This window comes from Kalmanozyma brasiliensis (genome assembly GCF_000497045.1).
Source record: "Kalmanozyma brasiliensis GHG001 unplaced genomic scaffold PSEUBRA_SCAF22, whole genome shotgun sequence".
Taxonomy (NCBI): domain Eukaryota; kingdom Fungi; phylum Basidiomycota; class Ustilaginomycetes; order Ustilaginales; genus Kalmanozyma; species Kalmanozyma brasiliensis.
In genome coordinates this window covers 164,413-187,078 of record NW_015961962.1, presented here as the reverse complement: position 1 = coordinate 187,078, position 22,666 = coordinate 164,413, and the positions used below count along the sequence as shown (strand labels likewise).

At 58.1% G+C, this 22,666-nt stretch overlaps 8 protein-coding genes across 8 annotated transcripts; 4 read left to right on the top strand and 4 right to left on the bottom strand.

Moving 5' to 3' along the window:
* Nucleotides 1–269: 269 nt before the first annotated feature.
* Nucleotides 270–1,106, bottom strand: PSEUBRA_003531 (Glutathione S-transferase, C-terminal; the record flags this gene model as incomplete). The annotated part of the gene is made up of 2 exons (XM_016436612.1): nt 270–672; nt 754–1,106. The coding sequence occupies 2 exons, from the start codon at nt 1,104–1,106 to the stop codon at nt 270–272; spliced, it is 756 nt and encodes a 251-aa protein (XP_016292063.1).
* Nucleotides 1,107–1,816: 710 nt separating this feature from the next.
* On the top strand, nt 1,817–2,752 carry PSEUBRA_003530 (Fumarylacetoacetase, C-terminal; the record flags this gene model as incomplete). Its single annotated transcript, XM_016436625.1, has 1 exon — nt 1,817–2,752. The coding sequence occupies one exon, from the start codon at nt 1,817–1,819 to the stop codon at nt 2,750–2,752; it is 936 nt and encodes a 311-aa protein (XP_016292062.1).
* Nucleotides 2,753–3,107: 355 nt separating this feature from the next.
* Nucleotides 3,108–4,204, bottom strand: PSEUBRA_003529 (ATPase, F1 complex, OSCP/delta subunit; the record flags this gene model as incomplete). The annotated part of the gene is made up of 2 exons (XM_016436604.1): nt 3,108–3,444; nt 3,882–4,204. The coding sequence occupies 2 exons, from the start codon at nt 4,202–4,204 to the stop codon at nt 3,108–3,110; spliced, it is 660 nt and encodes a 219-aa protein (XP_016292061.1).
* A 1,120-nt stretch (nt 4,205–5,324) lies between these two features.
* On the top strand, nt 5,325–8,015 carry PSEUBRA_003528 (Proteasome component (PCI) domain protein; the record flags this gene model as incomplete). The annotated part of the gene is made up of 1 exon (XM_016436619.1): nt 5,325–8,015. The coding sequence occupies one exon, from the start codon at nt 5,325–5,327 to the stop codon at nt 8,013–8,015; it is 2,691 nt and encodes an 896-aa protein (XP_016292060.1).
* An 853-nt stretch (nt 8,016–8,868) lies between these two features.
* Nucleotides 8,869–9,723, top strand: PSEUBRA_003527 (DnaJ; the record flags this gene model as incomplete). Its single annotated transcript, XM_059465092.1, has 1 exon — nt 8,869–9,723. The coding sequence occupies one exon, from the start codon at nt 8,869–8,871 to the stop codon at nt 9,721–9,723; it is 855 nt and encodes a 284-aa protein (XP_059320627.1).
* A 75-nt stretch (nt 9,724–9,798) lies between these two features.
* Nucleotides 9,799–12,609, bottom strand: PSEUBRA_003526 (Protein kinase domain protein; the record flags this gene model as incomplete). The annotated part of the gene is made up of 1 exon (XM_016436600.1): nt 9,799–12,609. One exon carries the CDS (start codon nt 12,607–12,609, stop codon nt 9,799–9,801), a length of 2,811 nt encoding a protein of 936 aa, XP_016292058.1.
* A 1,381-nt stretch (nt 12,610–13,990) lies between these two features.
* On the top strand, nt 13,991–18,307 carry PSEUBRA_003525 (Mediator complex, subunit Med14; the record flags this gene model as incomplete). Its single annotated transcript, XM_016436627.2, has 1 exon — nt 13,991–18,307. One exon carries the CDS (start codon nt 13,991–13,993, stop codon nt 18,305–18,307), a length of 4,317 nt encoding a protein of 1,438 aa, XP_016292057.2.
* Nucleotides 18,308–18,548: 241 nt separating this feature from the next.
* PSEUBRA_003524 (uncharacterized protein) lies at nt 18,549–21,623 on the bottom strand (the record flags this gene model as incomplete). The annotated part of the gene is made up of 1 exon (XM_016436593.1): nt 18,549–21,623. One exon carries the CDS (start codon nt 21,621–21,623, stop codon nt 18,549–18,551), a length of 3,075 nt encoding a protein of 1,024 aa, XP_016292056.1.
* Nucleotides 21,624–22,666: the final 1,043 nt, after the last annotated feature.

Genomic DNA, 22,666 nt, shown 5'->3' with positions numbered 1-22,666 from the left:
GGTGTGAAATGACCGAATTTTCAAGCCTCAATTTCCGCAGTGACTTTTTTCGCCTTTGATCATGCGGATGACCAACGACCTTCCATGTCTCGATTCATCCTACGGTCAAAGATCTCATGCAAGCAGCTTGACTTCGCACACAAGCGACGGCGGCATACACTGGCTCGCAGATGCATTGCTCGCACCCCGAACGGATCAAGCGTGGTCTACACCTGACAGACGATATCATTTCTTGTTCGTACATGGCGACACTCTTCGAACCGACGAGCTCAGATCTCGGGCATGGGGGGCATCCAGTTGGGATCGTCCAAGTTCTTGAGCAGTTCGCTCTCGGTTGGCACGCGCAGGCCCTTCTGCACTGCGGGTCGAGCCTTGATCCTGTCGATCCAGGCTTTGACGTTGGGGCCGACCTCCTCGTGCTTGATACCGGCAAAGCGGTACCAGAGGGCCCAGGGGAAGGTGAGCATGTCAGCGAGGGAGTACTTGCCCTTTCCGTCGCCGACGAGGTAGTCGCGTCCTTCGAGACCCGCTTCGAGGACCTGGTAGAGTCGGACGGTCTCGTCGTGGTAGCGCTTGATGCCGTAGGGGACGACGTTCTTCGAGTCACCCGTGGCTTGCATGCGGAAGTGATTGGCCTGACCCTGCATCGGTCCTTGACCGGCCATTTGCCAACTAAACGCCGTCGATGCAAAATGAGGATCATCATTGTCAGTGTGAGGCTCGAGATGGTGTGACCGAGAACAATGCACTTACCTGCACCACTGCAGAACCTGGTTGCGGAAGTTGTCGGCCTTAGGATCCGAGCTGGGCCACGAAAACACGTGCTCGTCGTCGTACTTCTTCTCGAGGTAGAGCATGATAGCGAGGCTCTCCATGACGGGGAAGCCCTCGGCGTGGGTCGCGGTGTTGTTGGGATCCAAGATGGTAGGGATGCGACCGTTGGGGTTCATCTTGAGGAACCAGTCCTCCTTCTGCTGGTTCTTGCCCATGTCGATGGCGTGCGTCTCGTACTCGAACGACGGGTTGACCGCCTTGATTTCTTCGAGCATGATCGAGACCTTTTGGCCGTTGGGCGTGCCAGCGGTGTAGAGTTGGACGGGCTTCATGTTTGCGATAATTCGAGAGGTTGTGAAAGCTCGGGCTTTGACTTGGCTTCGTAGAGTGGGAGCGAGGCGGGTTAGCAACGTGTTCATATGGAAGAGCGTTGATGGACAGGAAGGAAGAGGAACCAGAGTTCGGGCTGTTGTAGCCTCGCGCAGTCCTTCCGAGCAGCGCCTTTGTGACAGGTGGTCCGTGTCGAGGTATGACGGCGTTTAGACCAAATAATTGCCGTTGTGGAGGCATTTTTTGACGAGTTTGTCATCCGTGGACTTGGGCGGCCAAGCAAGTTCAACGCGGACTTACTATCTCAGGACTCTTGAGACACTGCAGAGGAAGGCAGAGGCTGCCTGGACCATGGCCGTGAGCTTGGTGATATGTCACTGGTCACAACTCGCCCGACAGTAAGGACCAGATGATGGTCCGGCGGCGACGACACCTTGTGCAGACGACGTAACAAGCTGGCCAAAAATCAAGCGTGGTGGAGGCGAAATTACGAAGCTGCACGCGCAGCTGTCACAGCGAGGAACAGCAGCGGCTTTCAGGGCTGCAGCCAAGCGCTCTTGCTCCGGCGTCTCCGGCCTTCATCTCTGTGGGGAAACTCCTTCTCGAGCTCATCCTCTTCATACCTCCCCTCTCGCTGTACTTCATTGATGGTTGAACTTACCATCTCGAGCCTCGAGAAGCGACAAACGTACCACACGCATCACCACACAACATGACCTCCTCAACCGCAACCTCCTGGTGGAGGCTGATCCGCTTCGTCGCGCGCGAAGACGGTCAAACCTACTTCGGCCAGCCCCTCGACGACACGCTCGACGTCGGTGTCGCCTATGCCAACGCCTCGCCCCTCATCAAAGCCAATGTCCTCTACGCCCACCCGCTTTCTGGACCTGCACCTCTGTCCGGCGTCATCAAGACGGTCTCCACCCTCCTCCCACCATTGCTGCCTTCTGAGGTGCCAACAATCCGTGCGCTGGGCGCCAACTTTGTGCAACCAGGCCAAAACGCCTTCGACGCAATCAAAAAGCGACCCACTATCCCCATCCTGTTCTACAAGCCTCTCTCCACCCTCTCGGGGCCAGGAAGGGACATTGTGCTCCCGAAATGTGCCGAGGGAGAGTCGGACTACGAGGTGGAGCTCGTCGTTGTGCTCGGTCAGACGATCAAGGATGCCACCCCTGAGGAGTGCATGAAAGCCATCCTTGGGTATACGCTATCGAACGATGTCTCGGCGAGAGTCCGGATGTTTGCCGTACCCCAATGGGGGCTGGGCAAATCGTTCGATGGCTGGCTCCCCATTGGACCCTGCCTCGTCTCCGCTAGCAACGCAAGAGGCATCCAGAACCCGGACAGCGTCCATCTGACCACCAAGCTGAACAACAGAGTCATGCAGGATGGCAACACCAGCGAGATGCTGTGGAAGACAGCAGAGACGCTGGCGGAGCTGAGCAAAGGTACGACGTTGGAACAGGGCAGTTTGGTCAGCATGGGCACGCCCCCCGGCGAAGGGTTCAAGAGAAACCCCAAGGTCTGGTTGAAGGACGGTGATACGGTGCAGCTGTGGGGCAGCGGCGGGCTGGGTAGTCTGATCAATGGGGTTAGGAACGAAGGCAAGGGCGACAAGGTACCTGTGTTCAAGGCGAAATTGTAATCTGCTTCTTGTACAGTCCACCAATGCGATGTGACTTGCCATCAGTGTGCTTTACACGACGAGTGCGATCAGAATGAACCGGCGTCTGCGCTTTCCACATGGGCCTAGCGCCCTGTCGGAACGAGTGACGAGGATCGTGAGCCAGAGCATCACAGCTACCCGCCGTCAGGCTCAAATAAGGGATTGGGCGACATACACACTCTCGAACGAGGCGATCCATGATCTTCCACAAGGGTTTCTCCCTTGCTATCGAATCTTCTGGCTCGTCTGCCACTCTCCGGTCGTCTTTCAAACATGATGCATTCCGCTTCTCTTTAACAAATGCGGGACTACACTGGATCTAGTTGGGGACCGCTTACACGCCCTGTTCGAGCAGAGCGTTGAGCTTGTTGACCTTGGATGCGACCGAGAGGTCGACGGTGTTGCCGCCAAAGTCGACCACGAGGCCGCCCTGGATGGCGGGGTTGACCTTCTGGACAATCTTGAGCGACTTGCCGTTGCCCTTGGAAGCGATCTGCGAGCCCTTGAGCGCCGACTCGATGCGCGAGATGGTCGACTTGTCCAGAGCAGTCGCCGAGGTGACGGTGACCTGCACTTCGCCGCGGTAGGCGGTCATGAGGTCGTGGAAGCCCTCGATGACCTTTTCGGTCTCAGCGAGACGGCCGTTCTCGGCAAGGACGGTGAAGAGGTTGCTGTTGGAGAGAAGATGGAGGGTCAGTCAAAAGATCTTGGTTGACGCTTTGCCTTATTGGCAGCGGGAGCGATCCCTTCATTTCCAGATCCTGCACGACCACGCCTGCGCTCCTGGTCAACACCAGGCTCGGCGCTGGTCTTCCGAGTTTCACCATCCTTTCCTTGCGCTGAACCCATCTGGCGTTCTTAATCAGCAACATTCTCCATTCGATGCCATTGCGGGTCTTGGCTCTGATGAGCACTACGCCGCCAACATTGCTCTCGCGATACTGATACGAGCGCCGTTCCTGACTCTTGCTCTGCCTGCTGATGTCCTGTGCATTGTCCCGTCATCTCCTCGTCACTTCCTTTGCTCTACCATGCTGTCCTTGTACTGCGCATCTGCTACTATCTCCGACGTCGAACGATGCGCTGCTGCTGTCGATTGATAACTTACTGGGTGATGGGGTCAGCCTTGCTCTTGCCCGAGCCGAGGAGCTGCTCGAGGCCCTTGGTTCGGTCGGAACCGCTGAGGGTGGGGTTGGAGATGAAAGTCTGGAGCTTGGCACCCTCAGAGCCGGCGAGGGCGGCCTGAACGGCCTTGAGGTCGGCCTCGACCTTCTCGAGCGTCTTGGTGTCCTTGGAGAGAGCGGCGACGTATGCGGAAGAAGCATACTTGCCGGCGAGGCCGTCGAGCTGGCGGGGAGCGCGGACGGCAGCCTGCGAGGCGTAGCCACGGGTGGCCTGCTGGAAGATGCGAGGGGTGAAACGGGCGGCCATGACTGCTATGATCGAGGGTGATGAGGGTGATGTGGTGAGAAAAGAGAGAAGCGTGGTGGAGCAACGTTGATAGCGACGACGACGACGAGGATGTTGCTCAAGCTCGAAATCGCGAATTGCTCTCTCTCGGCCCAGTTGCTGCGACGGACAGAGCGAGCACACGCTTGAGCCCCAAGTTGCGATTTTCGACTTCTTCTCATCCTCATCTGCTCGCTGCCTCGAAACCGATCGGTTCCGCAAACATGCACTCTCTCCTTGCCGGGCGAAAGAAAACGCATCCTTTTTGCGCGTGTTGCACACTCCATCAAACCGAGCTCTAACAAACTTGGACTCGAAATTCGACATCCCGCCCACCGCTGCTCTTGCCATCAGAATGACAGGTTCATCTCAGCCTTTGACGCTGTCGAGTCATCTGAATGCTCTGCGTGGGAATGATCTGGCTTCAGGGCAGGAGTATGAAGCCGCAGGTGTCGTCGAGGCTGAGACGAAGGTCCCTTTGTGCGGTGGGAAGGTGTGGGAATGCAACGCGAGAGCCAGCTGCGGCGCCAATGAGCGCAAGCTCAAGGCTCGTAATTCAAAAAGGTGAAGCCAACACGAGCTCTGAATTCAACAAGATTGTATTCTGGTGGGTCCAGATGAAATGAAAGAGCTGCAAAGCGCGTCTTGCAGTTCGAGCAAGAAAAGGACAAGTCTGGCAAGGAGAGCAGAGCACACGACTGACTGAACAGCGCCAGAAGAATCAGAAGAAAGCGAGAAGAAAAAGACTCAGTCTAAGAGGCCAGGGTCGAGCTTGGGACTGACTGCCTTCTGCTCAGCGAAAAATTGTCACACTGCACTCTCAAGAGCTGGCTTCACTATCAAGCCTGGCTTTCGACCGTCATCCTCCATCACACTTCTCCTTGAAAGTCCTGGCGTCTGTTAATCTCAGAGCCCATCACTTCCTGGACCTCATCTACATTTGTTGACGGAAAAGCGGTATCCACACCTTCCTTTTCCTCGCAGGTTCCTTTCCCGCCCTTGCACCATCAACTGCCCGCAAAGCAGTAACAGCATCAGCACCGACACCTGCAGAGACAGCAATCACCACGCTTCTCTGCTTTAGCATTTCAACTCAAACAACATGTCTGGCTTCTTCCGTAAGGTCGGCGATTCCGACTCTGAATCCGACATCTCCTCGTCTGAGGAGGAGCTTTCTGAGCTCGAGTCCGGAGACGAGCAGCCAAAGACCACCCAGCCCGCCGCAGGTCGTTCGCGCTTCCTCAAGGGTAGCGACGATGACGACTCCGACTCGGACGATGACTCGGACGATGACTCGGACGACGAGTCGCTCGACTCGGATGACGACGATGACGACGAGCCTCGCGGCGATGGCAAGAAGGCGCCCACCTCTCGTTTCATGAAGGGTGCCGCCGACAGCGACGACAGCGACTCGGAGGAGGAGGTCAAGAAGGTTGTCAAGTCCGCCAAGGACAAGCGTATCGACGACATGCAGACCATTGTCGACCACATCGAATCAGCCAAAAAGTCGAGCGACTGGACCTCGATCAACAAGGACTTTGACAACCTCATGCGCTCCATCGAGCGTCAGCGTACTTTGAACGAGTCCATCCCTGCCTTCTTCTACAAGGCCATCTCCCAGCTCGACCAGTTCCTCAACGAGTCCGCCGCCAAGGAGAAGGACGCAAAGAAGAAGATGAAGGCGCCCGTCGCTAAGGCCATGAACGGTATGAAGCAGAAGCTCAAGAAGGTCATCAAGGAGAACGACGAGACCATCGCAAAGTACCGCTCCGACCCCGAGGGCTTCGAGGCCGCTGCCGAGGCTGCTACTGCCGCCGCTGCCGCTCCTGTCGAAGGCGAGACCGCCATCTCCAAGGGCAAGAAGGACCGTCTCGCTGCTGCTCTCGATGCTGACGCCAACGATGATTTCCAGACTGTTGGCCGAGGCGGTCGCACCGAGACATTCACCTCTGAGGGTCTCTTCAAGAGCCTCGCCGCCATCATGGAGGCTCGTGGTAAGAAGAGCACCGACAAGAACGAGCAGATCCGCAAGCTTCACGACCTCTCTGGCGTTGCCGACACCCCTTACAAGAAGATCCGTGTCATCCTGGCCCTCGCCGCCGCCCGCTTCGACTACAACGCATCGGCCACTGCCTACATGCCCGTCGAGATGTGGGACTCGGCACGCAAGGAGATCAACGAGATCATCGCCTTGCTCGGCAAGAACCGCTCGTACATTGTACGCGAAGAGACCGAGGATTACGACGACGAGGTCGAGCGTGTCCCCAACCAGAATGGCGAGAAGGACACCGTGGCCGTGCGAGGCAGCATCATCAGCTTTGTCGACCGTCTGGACGACGAGTTCACTAAGAGCTTGCAAAACATCGACCCGCACACCACCGAGTACGTCGACCGACTTTCGGACGAGAAGAAGCTCTACGAGACCATCGTGCTCGCTCAGGGCTACTTTGAGAGCCTGAACAACAGCGAGGCCCTGTCGCGTTGCACCATGCGCCGCCTTGACCACGTCTACGCCAAGCAGGATGTCATCATCAAGGCGCTCGAGTCGACCCTGGGCGATGCGGCCAAGAACACCGAGTCGAAGCTCTTCCCATCGGCGGCCCGAGTGGCCGAGCAGGATGGCCCTGCCGTGCTTGTCCGCGCTCTCTGCACGTACCTCTACCAGGCTCGCGGTGTCCAGGCTGAGCGTCCACGAACACGCGCTGTCCTCTGCCACATCTACTTCCACGCCCTCCACGCCGACTACCACGTTGCCCGCGACATGTTCCTCATGTCGCACTTGCAAGATGCTATCCAGCTGGCCGACGTGGCCACCCAGATCCTCTACAACCGCGTCGTGGTCCAGATTGGTATCTGCGCCTTCCGCAACGGCCTCATCAAGGAGTCGCAGGTTGCGCTGCAGGAGATCTTCGCCACTGGCCGTGTCAAGGAGCTGCTCGCCCAGGGCGTCCAGAAGCAGAACCAATTCAGCACCATCACGCCCGAACAGGAGAAGCTCGAGCGTCAACGTCAGCTTCCCTTCCACATGCACATCAACCTCGAGCTGCTCGAGTGCATCTACCTCATCTCGTCGATGCTGCTCGAGGTGCCCAACATGGCTCTTGCAGGCAACGACCCTGAGCTGCGCAAGCGGGTCATCTCGCGCCCCTTCCGTCGCATGCTCGACTACACGGACCGCCAAGTCTTCTCGGGTCCGCCTGAGAACACGCGCGATCACATCATGCAGGCGTGCAAAGCCTTGCAGAACGGCGACTGCGCTGCGTGCATCGAGCTCATCTCGGAGATCAAGATCTGGAAGCTCATGCCTGGATCGGACGAGGTCAAGGCGATGCTGTCCAAGCGGATCCAAGAAGTGGGTCTTCGCACGTACCTCTTCTCGTACTCGGCGTACTACGAGTCGGTGTCGCTCGCGCATCTGGCGGCGACGTTCGATGTGGACGAGAAGACGGTCAAGGCGATGGTGAGCAAGATGATCTACAACGACGAGCTGGCCGCTTCGCTCGACCCGTCGGCGAATGTGGTGGCGTTCCACAGGCTCGAGTTGACCAAGGTGCAGCAGCTCGCCGCGACGTTGGCCGAGAAGGCCAACTCGATGCTCGAGCAGAACGAGCGTCTGCTGGACGCCAAGCTGGGCGAGGGCAAGGAGCAGAGGAGCGGCGCGGGCGAGAGGGGCGAGCGCGAAGGTGGACAGGCTGGTGGAAGGAGGGAGAGGAGAGGCGGATCGTCGGCGCGTGGTCGAGGTCGTGGAAGGGGTCGCGCACAGCAGTTCCAGGCGCTCGGGCAGAAGGTGTGAGCGTCTGTATAGCGAGTCCTTTTTTTCTCTCCTCCCGATTTCTTCCCTCAAAAGCTCCTGCTGTCACCACGGCGGTCTTCCTTTGTGTATATTGTACGCCTCAAAACGGTCAGGAGCAATCTGTTATGCTGTTGATATCTCATCGCTTTGACGTCGTGTGTGTCTGATCAGGCTCATCTTGGAGAGGAGAAAGGGCAAACTTGTCGTGCGAGAGTCGAAAAGGCGCCGAAATTAGCACACTCTGGCCTGGTCTCGCGTGGGGCCGGCTGGCTCGCTGCATGGTGACCATTCCGAAAAAGTCGCCGGGAAATTGGACATGCACCTTGGATAAGCTTGCAGCTGAACACTTTCGTGGGGAAGAAGCGTTCGAGCTACGCTTCTGATGATCATCACCACACACAAGTCGTCCTTCAGCATCTCCCCTCGGTCCTGGTCGCTAGCTTCGGACTCTACTTTAACGGAATCGAGGATTGGACGTCGAGCCATGCAATCGGCACCGAGTACGAGCTCGTGAGGGACACCTTTCGTAGGCTGCCGAGCTCACCAGCAGCATCGATTCTCACAGACAGCGGATGAAGCAAGACGGCATAGATGCGAGATACATAGGGAAAGTTGGAAAAGCATGTCGATCGTCTCGACGGGCATAGCGTCGGGTTCACGGGCGGCCGCTTCGGTGGCTCATCGTGTAGCTTGCGCTTCAACATCGAGCTTGTCACGCGCCTCGACGAGCCGGCTTCCCCTCACCTCATCACGAGACACTCTCAGTCTGCCACCGGCATTCCTCCTTCCCTCACGGCACCTGTTCATCACATTCACCCGGTCAGATTCATCCCTGCGCCGACCCTCAGTCCGAATGGCGTCCACCTCCAGCAAACCAGACCTGTCCTACCCCACGCACGCCAATCCGACACCGTACGACATCTTCCATTTCCCCTCTCGCACCGTCACACCCTCAGAAGTCAAGGCGCGATACTACGACCTCGTCCGCGTGTGTCATCCCGATCGACACACCGCCTCCTCCAGCAAATCCAAGACGCAAGTGGAAGAAGAATTCAAATGCATCGTCTCGGCGTACAATCTCCTGAAAAACCCGCGGGCCAAACAGAACTATGATCGGGCGGGTCTTGGTTGGGGCACTTCCCCTTCCTCCGCTTCAGATCCATGGGGAGGATGGCAAGATCGACGCTACACGCGACGCTATAACCCCTCCTACACAAGCCCAGGTCACGACCGGTTCGGGTGGCAACACCAAGGTTTCTACTCCAACCAATTCACCGGTCCCCACACCGCCGGTAGCGCAGGTTGGAACGCCAAAGGTCACTACACCTCCAACGGCATCTTCATCTCCACCCTCTTCGTGCTCACCTGGATCCTCGCCGGTCTGCAGTACAGCCGACTAAGTCTGCAGAGCCAAAAAGCCGTCGAGAGGGCAGACAAGAGTCATCTGGATGCAGCAAGGAGTTTGAACGAGGCCAGAGACGCGGCGCGGAGCAGAGAGGGAAGGGAGAGATGGGCAGCGTTTCGACGACGGGCGAGGGAACAGAAGGTTTTGGAGAGTGAGGTGGGGGGTCATCTGAGTGGGGAAGGGATGGCGTCGATCGAGGCACCAGGGGCGAACGAGGGAGTATATGGCATCGGACATGGTGGACCGAGTGGAAAAGAGGCGGCGCAGGAACGGTTCGCAAAGGCTCAAGCTGCTCAGACTTAGACCGCATAACACCCTCAGCATCGCAAATCACACTCTTGCATACACCTCACAATTAGCATTGACTTGGGCGTGTGTTCAGAGCGCACGCAAGCGCGCCTCCTCCTTCTCGCGCTTCAACTGCTCGAGCATCAACCGCCGCTCGTTGCGCTTGCGCTCCAGCTCAGCCTTCTTTTGGTCCTTCGACAGGGGTGCTGCTGCCACGACCGCGGCGGGGCTAGCGCTCCCACTTTGGGAGTTGTCATCATCATCGTCGAAGGCCGCCCACGCATCATCGCTTGGTGGGGGCGCTTGGAATGCCTGTGCGGTGAGCTCCTGCGATGTCGCCAGATCGTTCTGCAGCGAAGTGGTGGAGTTGGATGCCGAGAGGGTGACCGCTGCTGGTGTTGGTTCGGCGCTGTTGGTGGCATCCCAGCCGTCTTCGCCCCAGGCCTCTTCGGCGGGAGCGGCGACAGCGAGACTGCTCCTGCTGATCGCCTGTTTTGGATCTGCCAGGGGTGGCGTTGCTGGTGGTGGTGCCACTTTCGCCGCCGCCGCCGCCGCCGCAGCAGCGTTGTTCGCAGCGGTCCTCCTTGGTCCCAGCTTGGCCTTCGCCATCTTCGTCCGTCCGACCGCGTTCTTCTTCTTCGGCTGCCCAACTTCAAAGCTCGACCAGTCGGCACTGTCATCGTTGACATCCATGAGGTCGGCCTCTGGTTGCTGGATCGCAAAGGCGGACGCGGTGGAGGTCGACGGTGCGTCGTCGTCCAGGTCGTAATCGAGCATCGACGCTGCTGTGCTTGCTGATGGTGTTGCACTGGGCGCGATGCTGTCGCTGGCGGTACCTGAACCGAGACGCAGACTGGCCAGACCGGATGATGGTGGAACTGGCGCTGATGCTGTTGACGAAGTGCTACGTCCGTCCATCGAGGACTGCAGCTCTGCAGCGCTTGAAAGTGGTTTGCCCTCGGGTACTGACGGTGCCGAGGTGGAGTTGGACAGAGAGGAAAGGGCGGAGGACATGGCCCAACCCGCCAGTGCTGTAGCTGCACTGCCCGCCGACGCCGCCATCGCCGTTGCGTACCCAGAGCCGTTGGTCGCGTCACCCGCACCGAACCCTCCGCTGAACGACGTCGCGCCGTTGAGCTGGTCGTACGACAGGACCGTGTCCGGCATCCCAACTCGTCCAGATTCGACCTTTTCAAGAAACATCTTCATACCCTTATCTGCCTGATCGCGGACGAGCTTCTCCTTGTCCACCATGCAAGGTGCCACAGCTGGCAGAACGTGCCTTGCACAGTCCTCATGGTCGAACGAGTCGCCGGTTGCCATCAACGCCATGAGCCCTGCAACACGGGCATGTACGAACTGGTCCTTGAGACTCCTTGAGAATGCCGGGATGAGCACCTTTTTGCGCGTCGAGAGCGACAGATGCGGCACGAGTCGGCCGAGGAGAATGGTGGTGTTGGTGCGGATGCCAGCTTCAGGATCGACCTGGGTGCGAGCGAGCACGCGGAGCAGGTCGTTGTTGAGAATGCGGTCCGAGAGCTTTGGTGCGAGTGGAAGGATAGCTTTGAGCGTCGCTTCGCGGATGACGGGTACCGAGTCGTTGAAGCCCGTGATGAGGTTGGGCCAGAGCTTGTCCGAGACGAGCCGATTGTCCATGCGCTCGGCATAGAGGGAGAGATTCTCGAGCAGTGCCATTCTCGTTGACCGGTCCGGTGATGCGAAAGCTTTGAGCAGCGGTGGAACGACTGTGGAAGTCCACTCGTCTTGTGGCAGAGGCTTACCGAGACGCAGTACGAGAGGCAGCAGGACAGAGGGCTGCACACTCGCCGACGGGATGGTGCCTGGGGGTGGTACTGCGGCCAGAGCAGCGGTCAACGCTGGGAGGACCTTGTACATGAGAAAGTCGGGAGTGAAAGAGTCGGGCTTGTCCTGCAATAGCTGAATGATGGACGCTTTCTCGTTTTCGGTTGAAAGCAGGAACCCGTCGAGACCTCTCGAGACCTTGACGAGCGTGTTCTCCTTGAAAAAGCCGCCTTCCGCCTCGCCTGCCTCCCATACCTTTGCGACAGTAGTACGCGTCTTTGCGTTTGGGACCAGCATGCGTTGCAGAACTGCGTAGAGCTCTTGGGGCACATGACCACGAGGAGGCGCGCTGGTTCCAGTCTGTGGCGGCAGGGGGCCGTTGAACGCTTCCATGGTCACGAGAGCGAGCGCATAGCTGTCGAACAAGGTCGAGTCCATGCTGGCAAGGACGTTCCAACCGTTGCGCTTGACCTCTGGAGGCGCGTATCGGTTTCCATCGGGTATCAAGGAGCCTTGACTGAAGAGCAGACCATGTGGAGCTTCGGCATGAGGTGTCAAGATCTCGAAGCCGCCGAGCTTCCATTCGCCAGAAGCGCTGATGAAGATAGACTCGGGACGCAGGTTGCCGTGTGTGGAAGCAGCGTCGACATTGAGGAACTTGAGGGCACTGACGATGGAAGAGAGGCCCCAGACGATCCAATCTTGACGCTGAGGGGTGGCTCGTTTGTCTTCAGATTGTGCAAGGACCTTGTAGAGCGGGGTGACCTTCTCGACGGCAATGTAGACGGACTGATTTGTCTCTACGCTGTCGATGAGCTTGACCACGTTGGGATGGCGTGTTGTTCGAAGCTTTCTTGCGGCATTCTTGGCGAGAGGCAACAGGTTTGCTCGGCTCGCATTGTGTGGGTGAGATAGGTCGAAAGCGAGCACAGTACATGGTGTGCTGTCATCACGCTTGGTGGCCGAATAGAGGGACCATAGTGTCTGTTGACGGTACTCTGGCAGTTCCTGACCGATGGTGATGTTGGCGATGGGACCGGAGCGTGCCGAGGAAAGCACCGAGGAAGCGGCTGAGCTGAGGGATTTGAAGTAGTCCATCGCTGACTACGCAGTCCGCCCAAGCTGAGCTTCTTCGACGACGCCACTGCTGTGTTTGGAGCTGATGGAGGACAAGGTTGCTGAGAGCGCAAGTTGAACAGGTGTCGGTCTCAGTCCGAAATGAAATTGACGTCCAGGGCGCTGTGTAGGAAGAGAAGTGGGCGTGTGGAGAGGCCAATCGGGTCCCGCCCGATCCGGAAGCACCGAGCGTCGGCCTTTCCGCTTCTCGAGAACAATCACTTCTCACGAGGCTTTCGGGAGCGATCCGACCATGTCTTGAGCTTGGCCTGTTTGCTGAGACAGCATTCGGAAAGAAGCGATCAGATCATCATCGACTTTGTCAGGCTCGGTTGCGAGCAACAAGCACGTCTTCAGCGAGGTTGAGTGTCTAGGTATCAAAGTGATAAACGCACCTTGCGGGCCGTTTCGCTCGCTTCACTGTCCTGTCGATGACTCAAACAACGATGCTTCTTCTATGCTGTGGATCACCGTCTTGGCGAGCAATCACATCGCAGCGTCTCCTCACACCTTGCAGGCTGCATCCGACAAGCAGCAAGCAGCAAGCAGCAGTGGAGCCAATTTATCTTGATTAAAATAAAAAGCATAAAACGCCTTTGCGGTACGGCTCACCTGCAAAGGAGGAGCTAGAATTCGCTTCACCGAGGCGGAAAGGGCGGGTCTGAGCTACTTATTTTTAAGGATAAAAATTAAATTAAATTGATTCTTTGCGTTCTGCTCGCGGAAGCGGCGGCGGTGACTGCTGCCTTGCTGCTGGTGCTCAGTGTGTTGCTTTTGGTGATGAATCTGGGAAGACTTTGACGTCGGTCTGCTTTGGCCAATTCCATTCGGATCCCGTTTGGCCTATCACCATCACCTTTGCTATTCCTCCATCACCTTTTCTTTCCTTTGGTCGACTCGGCGTCCTTCCGCAGCGGGCTCACTTGACTCGTTTACGATCGCTTCCGCACGCATTTGCTTGCTGTGCTTTCTCCAAAACTCTGTTCGCATCGACGATAGCCTCAAGCATCGCCGCAGTTGTTACATCCTCGCTCCTTTCCTCGCAGCACACGTCTCACGAGCCTCTTCCACTTGGGCTGGACCGCTCAAGCGTCGCAAGCTTTCGACTTCACAAACAGTCTGCACCTTCGCGGAGCGCAACTCAGCTCGCAAATCCTCTTCTCTGCCCTGCCCCAACCCGGACACTTGCATCACCTTCTCATCCTCGACATTGCCAGACCGTCGCCCTCAACCCCTTGAGTAGCGCATGCCATCCGCTCCACATGGCACCGCCACTTCACCTCCGCATCATCATGTAAACAAGCACCGTCACACTCCTTCTCCTTCCTTTCGGTCTCCGTCAGCATCGCCGATCAAACCCATCATGGCGTCCAATGGTAATGGTCGCTACCATGCTGCCTCGCCCTCCAGTTCTCTTTCCCCTTCACACGTCAAGCAGATGCCAACATCACCTCACAAGCTCATGATTGGTGTTCCACCAGCAGCCACACCAAATCAGTCCGCTCCTGCCAATGGCACCTCCACACATCATCCAATGCCGCCAGATCCTGTCGCCCCAGCGAACACCAGCGGCATGATTGTCGACACAAAAGGCAAGCAGAAGCAGATCGATCTCATCGAGCAGATTCCTCTGGCACAGCTGGAGCAGGAACTACCACTCGAAGAGGCCGATCTCGTCTCTCTTGCTGCTCTTGTCGAAAGACTCGCCAACTACGGCTATGAATCGCTCCAGAACCTTGCCGAAACGCTTCCATCCTTGCCCTCTTCATCAAAGCGCGCAAAAATCTTTAACACTGCCCTCGACGTACGCAAGCAGTTCATCAAGCTCCTTGTGCTTTCGCGCTGGTCAAAAGATGTCGCCGATCTTCAAAAGTCGAGAAACATCATCGCCCTCCTGTCCGAACAGCAATGGCAGCACGAAGACGTCTTTGCCGGTCTTACCGACATTCGTAAAATCCTGCCCAATGCTCGCATGCGCAATGCCGACCTTCCCACCGCCATTGACGTGCTTCAAACCGGAACCTATCGCAGGCTTCCTACGAGCATCAAGGATATGGCTGTGGCGCCCAAGCCATTCACCGATGACCAAGCGCTGACCATCGTTTCGCGCCTCGAGGATGCCCTTCGAACCCGTATGGCTTGTCGCGAGCTCGTTCCTGCGCCGCTCTCCAATTACTCAATACGAGATGGCAAGGTTCACTTCCGCGTCCAAGGGTTGTTCGAAGCTCAGCTCACGGCCAGTAGCGGCGGACAGGACACCGAAGTCGATGCACACATTCAATCTGGCCTGTCCACTGCTGACACGCTTGCAACGTCCCCAGACGATGACAGATGGTGGCTCCTCGACCTCAGCTTCGACGTCACGCCGACAGGCTCAGGTGCTGAATCGAGCAATCGCGTATACCCACGCAAGCCCAAAAAGGCCTACCGAGAGCGTCTTCGTCTCTGGGGAGACCAGGAGCTAGCCCCAAGATCGCAGTCTGAGGATGCAGACGATGCAAAATCGACAACAGGAACAGTGGAAGGAGCGACAACTGTAGAGGATTCAGATACAAAAGCAGTCAGCGCGGAAGAAACAACGGAGGCAGCCTTGCCGACAACCGCGGAACAGGATGACACAGCAGCAATCAAGGTTGCGGCCGAACGAGATGCACCTCTTCTCAGGCTCTTTGCCTTCTTGCAAGAGCGCTCGTTGCATTACCAGATGCACATCTTGCAGCACCAAGCCTACGAGCTCTGTCGGCTCAATTGGGGTTCGAATTTGCGCATCGAGACGGGAGAGCGTCCCAGACGACTCACTGTTCACTATTGGACGCAAGCTCAAAATGCGGCTGATGCAACTCAGAAGGTTGAAGGACCTGCCGTGGGCGGAAGCATCCAGATCACCCTTGTCGACCTGCCTGATCAGGCTGGTGCGTCCACGACGCTCGCTGCCTTGTTCGACCATGACAGCGATGCTAGCGATCCAGCGCCGGACGCAAAGTCAAGCCTCGCGACGGTCAAGCGAAGAGGCCTGCAGGCCACCTGGAATGCTCACTCGAGCATCCTTGCCGACTCAGAGGCTTCCGATCTTGTCGTCTCCCCGGACAGTCTCGACATCGAAGCGCTGCTCAGCTTGGTCATCAAGCGACACACTTTGGCCTTACTGCGCAACCTGCAGCGTCGCATCCTCGTCAGCGACCACCCAGTCTCTCGCCTGCTGCGTCCCGAGGATTGCGCACTCTGCGTCGAGCACGCCCAGAGAAAAGGCGACGAGTTCTCAACGGCAACAGAGGCTAGTAGCCTCAGCTTCCTTCAGATTGTCCTACACGCAAAGAATCGTCAGCGTGTCGCCCGTTCCACATCGACAACCGCTGCTGCATTGCCTCCTCTGCGACTCAGCGTCGACCCTGTCACGGGCCGTGTGCTACTCGACTCAGAAGCAGCGACCGGTTCAGACTCAGGCGCATCTCAACAGCAGGCTGCGAGCTTCACAGCCTCTGCTTTGGCAACTCGTTCCACTTACGCTCGTCTTGCCGAGTCGTCCGATCGCATCAATGTCTCGATCGACGCCCTGTTCGATGTGCTCTACAATCTCGATGTCTTCGCTCGCGTCGAGGAGTGGGAGAGGATGGCTACCTACGTCGGCCTTCGCGCCGTCCGCAAGCTCAATTTGCGGCCGCAGGACTTGGCCAAGCTGGGTGCGACGGCGTCGATGCCGCAGGAAGCGGCACCGCAACTCTTCATTCCTTTGCGCAACAGCTTTCCGGGCTATTTTTTGGCGCTGCAGCCTTCAGAGCTATCGGGCGTCAGCATCGCTTTGGTCTATGTGGTGCAGATGATGGACGCTTTGGGAGCGCCATCGCTGACTCTGCAGTCGATCGAGTGGCTCGATCGTGCCAAGATCGACGCCGCTTCCAAAGCTGGAAGCGAGGGCTCGGACGATGCCTTCGATTTGGGCGCTGAAGTTGGGTCGAAGCGCAAAGCTCCACCGGTCGGCAGTCAGACCGCAGAAGTCGATGCCAGCTTTGGCAAGAAGGATCTCACCATGGAAGAGCTAGCCAACGTCCATTCTTACTGCATCGCCCTCGTCTCGTACTTCCGCGTCGAGCAACAGCTGCGGATGCGAGGCATTCCATATCTGCATGTTGGAAGCAACACCTCGCGCTCGTCCCCACCTGCCAAACGACAAAAGCGACTGTCGCCGGTTCGATCTGCCCCGCAGGCCGCCGAGGCACAGGACGACGGTCTGTTTGAAGAGCAGGAGGGTGGCGAAGCAGCTCTGGACAGCATTGCGACCGACCCCGCCGAAAAGTCCACAGAGGACGGAGTGGACGGTGTCGCTGCGCTCGTCCCATCACTCTGCCTCCGTGCCACAGACCTGCTCGGCCCGGCCAAAGCGCACCTCACCAAGCCCAACGTCTCCCTTCGCGTCTGCCACTGGAACGACAGCGACCGCTCGTGCGTGCAGATGCACATCAAGCTTCGTATGAAGTCGCGCCGCTTCCGTCCCTTACACGAGATCGTCTCGTCCGCACCCACCGCCGATGCGCACACCACATCTCCCCTCACCTGGATCGATTTCGACAACGAGACTTCGCTGCTGACGCTCTCGACGCGCGACCTGGACAACTGCATCCCGATCTTCTACGCGCAGTGGGAGCGCGTGATGCGGATGGTGCAGCTGACGCGCGAGGTGCTCAACGCGAGTCGGGCGTGGCAGCTTCGTGCGGTGCGGGAGGGACGGAGCTGTAAGAAGCCCGACGAGCTGGTCGAGCTGCAGCGCTTCGAGTTTGATACACTTGTCGCGTCCTACGGCACCATCGACCGTTATGGGGAGGAGCGGAAGCTGGTGGTTCGGGTGCGGTGGCAGGATGCAAAGGTGGAGATGCAGCCGTTCACCAACATCCCCGTCACCCAGATTGGCGGGTACACGCTCGAGTTCGGCTCGATGGCCAAAAGCGATGGCTTGACGGAGGAAGCGTTCGATGACGCCCACGCAGCGGCGAACCCGCACAACGTGATGGCATTCGAATTGCGACGCACCGTCAATGTCTCCGCCCGCTCTGCGGCGATCAGCGCACCTACCTACCCCAACGCAGAACGTCTCGTGTGGAAAGGATTCTTCAAGTTGCTGCAGGAGACACTGCCGCTGGTGCGCGAGATCGCCCCCTTTGCATCCGCGTCTTTGTCGGACCCCACGGTGCCCGAGGTGGAGATCAAGAGTGCCACGTGGGTGCGATTGCGCTTTGCGGATCGATATGCGGTGGATGTGCAGTTGGCCACGAGGGCGAGGTTGGTTGTTTCGGATGCGAGTCGGGCGTTGTTTCGCAGCGAAATGGCGACGACGGAGGCAAAGGAGGAGGAAGGGTTGTTCGGCGGATCGGATTTGCTCAACGACTTGATCGCGGGCAAAATTCCTACTGCGGCAGAGAAGAGCACCGTGACGGTGACACCGGTCGAGTCGACAGCATTGCAGTTTCAGCCGATCCCGAACATGGATCTGCTGATGCAGAGGGTTGCGACAGCGCTGCAGACGGGTGATGCAGCGAAGGGGAAAGCTGGGATGAGAGGCGTGTGGGATTTGCGTCGGGCATTGCTCGTCTCGCTGACGCCAGCAGAGGCAGGGGGAAGTGGGACTGTGCTGCGCAGGCTCATTCCGATGCTCGTCGAGGCGGTCGTGGCCGAGATTGGTCGGTAGTCATGTCTGCTGCTCGAAGTAAATCTCAATCATCACATTGCCCGTGTCTCATTGCTCGCTCCAGTGCGGTCGGAACAACTCGTGCGAACCTCGAGCAGTTGCCCTTCCGAATTGTCATCTCACCTTGATCTTTGATGTCAAGCAAAACCCTCTCGAGCTCATCACGCGTCTCCTGTCACACAACTGCGCATCCATGAAAAAAGAATGACCATTGCACACAAACCCCTAGCATGCTAGACTTCTAGAAATCCACACCCAGAAGCGCGGTTCCGGCGGGGCTCCTCTCGAGGCTCTGAATCTGCCTCGCGTGCCAACCGTCGCTCTGCAACCTGCTGAAGGCGCCCTCTTCGTTTGCACCACCAGGGACCGCCGTCCTTCCGCGCCTCTGCTGTCTCTGACTCGCAGTCGTCCTTCCCGTCGCCCCATTACCCGACGACGAGGGGCGGAGGAAGCTCATGTCCCTCCTCAACACGTTCGCCGGGGCGGTGGACGGTCTGGCGCTCGCAGACTGCAACAAGCGCGGTCGAACCGGCGACTGCGTCTCCTTCTCCACAATGTCCGAGGTGACCGAGCGAGCCTCTTCCGTGATCGAATCGTCCGCCCCTCGACCCGACACGGGCTTGCGCGAATCGAGCTGCTTCATCTCGTGATCCTCGCGCGATTTCGACGACGTCACCGACGGACGACGAGCCGGCGACAGCGCCGTCGGCGACGAATACTCCCCTTCCCGTCCACCCCACTGCTTGCCACTCGGCAACAGGTTAACCTTGTTGCTGATGGGCGACGCCGGATGATCGTCGCTGTACTTGGATGAGGTTTCCAGCTTGTCCTCGTCTTCCGAGGTGTAGGTCTTGGTGAATCGTCCTGAGGAAGGGTTGCCCGTGGAACGGAGGGGCGTTTCGTAGGCACCCAGCTCTTCCGCTTCCGTCTGCAGGGATGACGGATAGCGACGACGCATCTCGAGAACCACTTCGTGCTCAAAGTCATCGGCTTGTCGACCGCGGAGGAGCATCATCTGCGACTTGGAGAAGAGCGTGTAGGGAACAAACACGAAAGGTGTGGCTGAGCTCGGCTTGTCGCTGGGCACGACGTCGAGTACTGCATGCTGCGCCTCGTAGCCAGCTGGAGCCAGCCGCGCCTCGGGCAATACCGCCTGGACGAGAATCATCTCCGCGGGGGCAGTCGAGTCGTCCAGGCTCGAAGGCACCTCGAGCACCTCGGCGCTGATCCGGGCGGTTTGGCAGATGCGCGGGTAGAAGCGCACCGAGTTGTGCAGCGCATCCAGAGCGATGAACAGCGCAGTCTGAAATTGAATCATGAGCTCAACCGCTTCCTGCTCCGCCTCGTATTCGTGGCTGTTGGCCACGTTGACCGAAGAGATCGACTGAAGGTACTTGCGGCGCTCGCCCGATCGGATCGATTCGCGCTCGCAGACTTTCATCGCTTCTTCCATCGTCGCTTGATCGAGCGAGCCAAGGAACGTCTTCATCTCCGGCGTAATGCATTGCACATCGGGAAGACGGTAGGCGGGGATCTGGTGACGCGCAAAGTTGTAGACGAGCACGTCGAGGCCGCCCTCCTTACTGGTGGAGGCACGAACGCCGAAGAGACCGCAGTAGACTCCACTAGGCTGGACGACGGGTCGCGTGCCACGCTTGGCGTAGACCTTGAGCGAGTCGAGCAGGGGTTCCATCTCCTCCTTCTGGACGGCGACGCGGTCGGCGAGGACACCGGCGAGGAAGCGCGTCTCGGTCATGCGGTAGCCCATCTGTCGGAAACGTTCGGTCGAGGCGGCCGAGTTGGGAAGTTCGCGGACCAGGAAGAGCATCGCACCTTCCTCCTGATCGCCTCCTTCGCCGAAGATGCTGGGCACGGGTCCGTTGATCGAGCTTTCGTCGTCGGCAAATTGACGCGAAGGGGTGAACTTGTCGGTGATGACGTTGTTGCCGTTGATGCCATTCCTTCGCGTGCCGGTGGGAAGAACGTGATCGTAGAGAACTCCGATCTCCTCGAAGGGGATGTCAAGCTCGTTAGCGAGATGGAAGGCAGCGTCGACGAAACGGTCGCGGAAGTCGGCCAGACCCTGAGGACCTTTGCGTCGGTCGTCGTTGAGGTCGACGGATCGTCGTCCCTGGGCCATCATCTTCTTGCCGCGGCTCTTCCAGGGAGCCTCGTTGCGTTCAACATTTTGTGTCTGCTGAGCGAAGCGCGAGGTGATGGCACGAAGCCATGGGGCGATGATAGCCCAATCCCACGAGAGTGAGTAGAGCCACTGGAAGGTGGGCTGACGATTGTCAAGCGCATCCAGAATGTCACGAGTGTTGACGTCGGTCTCGATGATCATGAGAGGCATGGTGCCGTCGGGCTTGACGAGGAGGCGACCTTGCTTATCGAATGTAGCCGAGCAGAGGACGACCTTCTTGGACTTTCTTCGCGCATCACGCACGACGAGCATGTCCGAGACGCCGATGAAGATGGAGAGGCAGATGATGACAAAGCACATGCAGCCAATGGCAATGACGAGGATGTTGTTGCGCTGACGACCCGAGAGCAGGCTGATCTCCATGGCACCGGTGACGGTGGAAGCCTTGACCTTGTAGCTGGTACCCCATACACCGATGTAGTGCATGCCCGAGACAGCCGCGGCGAGGCCGAAGGCGCAGAGCATACGCTTCCACCACGAATCTTCCCATTGCGCACGGAACTTGAAGAAGCCGGTGAGCGCGACCGTGGAAGCGACGCAGGCGACCACGATCGAGATGGCGACGAGAGCCGGGCTGTAGCTGACGGCATAGTTGGTCTTGAGCGAGGCCGAGTAGTGCATGAGACTGACGATGAGACCAGTGAGGATGCCACTGATGGTGGTGCGAATGAAGCTGAAGGCGATGGCGGCGTCGACAATGAAGAAGGCGGCGTGAAGAGCAATGATGGGGACAAAGAGACTGAGCACGGTGAAGCCGGGGTCGACCTTGATGTACCAGTTGACGCCTTCCATGGGATGGAGACTCATGTGCATGCCAATGAAGTGCATTCCCCAGATACCGACGGCGGCCATGGTGGTAGCAGCAAAGGAGAGGAGGAAGATGTTCTTCTTGCCCTTGTTCGATGTACGCTTTCCAAGAAGGAGCAGGGTAGAGTAGGAGCCAAGAGCGGCGACAGCAATGGAAGCGACGACGATACCGGGGTTGAAGCGTTGGGGGATGCGGTGAACGACATAGTATTCGGCGACGGCGGTGAGGTTGGCGGTGTTGACGCTGGCGGGCAGGATGGGCTCCTTGTAGAGCCCGCGAGTCACCAGCTCGTGAAGGGCGGCCATTGTTGTCGTTTCAGCCTGGGTGGCCGTTTAGATGATTCACAGAAGCTCTCGTGGAGGGCAAATGCTAGATAGAGCTAGACACGGTTTGTTGCAGAAGACAAGAGCAAGGCTGGCAAGAGTATGGATGACCGAAAGTGTGTTTCCTGAATCTAAGCTGGAGCAGACGAGACCAAGTTGCAATGCGGACAGCGACCGGATCTCAAGCCGAGATGAACGAGGCTTGTTGATGAAGGAGGAGAAGCGCGACGAGGATGAGCGATCCGTGATGAGAAGGATGGATGACGGAGGGAGGGAGGGAGGTGGGGAGGGACGATGTCGACAAAGGGAAGGAAGCGGCTGCACCCCAACTCGCTTTTGTAGTCTCTGCTGCGCTGCGTATGGGGAACAATAAGCTCAAGCCGGTGCAAAGGTAGGAGACCAGCTGAACCTCGGCTCCATAGAAAAGGTGATTCCCTTTTGGCCTGTCACGCAGTCTACCGCGAAAGGAAAGCGAAGAACGACTGGATAGCCGCTGCTGAGGTTCAGGCGGAGAGCCAAAGGTCGAGAGCGAGTGCAAGTCGAGTGCAATCCAGTCCACTCATCTTGCCGACAGCCACTCAGCAGTGCATGCATACGCTTGATTGTGTGCATTGATGCAGACAAGAGCACGGGAGCGGCAGAACAGCAGCAGAGACAAGGCACAATTGCTGTCACTCACTCAAACTCGAGCCCAGACTCGTGGGAAAAGCCAGCCACGGAAAAAAAAAAAAAGAGGCGTCGTGTCTGCTAAGCGAGGTATCACACGCGCTGCTGGCTGCCAGTCAGCCCGCCAGCCAGCCGGAAGCGAACCGTTGGTGCTGCCACACTCTCCGAATTCGGGGGAAAGCGATTGAAGCGGTTCAGCGCGTCGGAGTAGCAAAAAAGGGCAAATTTGCGATGCTCTTGACCTCGAAAATGCGGTAAGTTAGATCTAACCAACACCAGCCAAAGCAGCGGGATCACAAACAGACAAAAGCTAGCGGCAGATCCATTTGCAAGTCAGCTTGGAGCTTCCGTCGGATCTC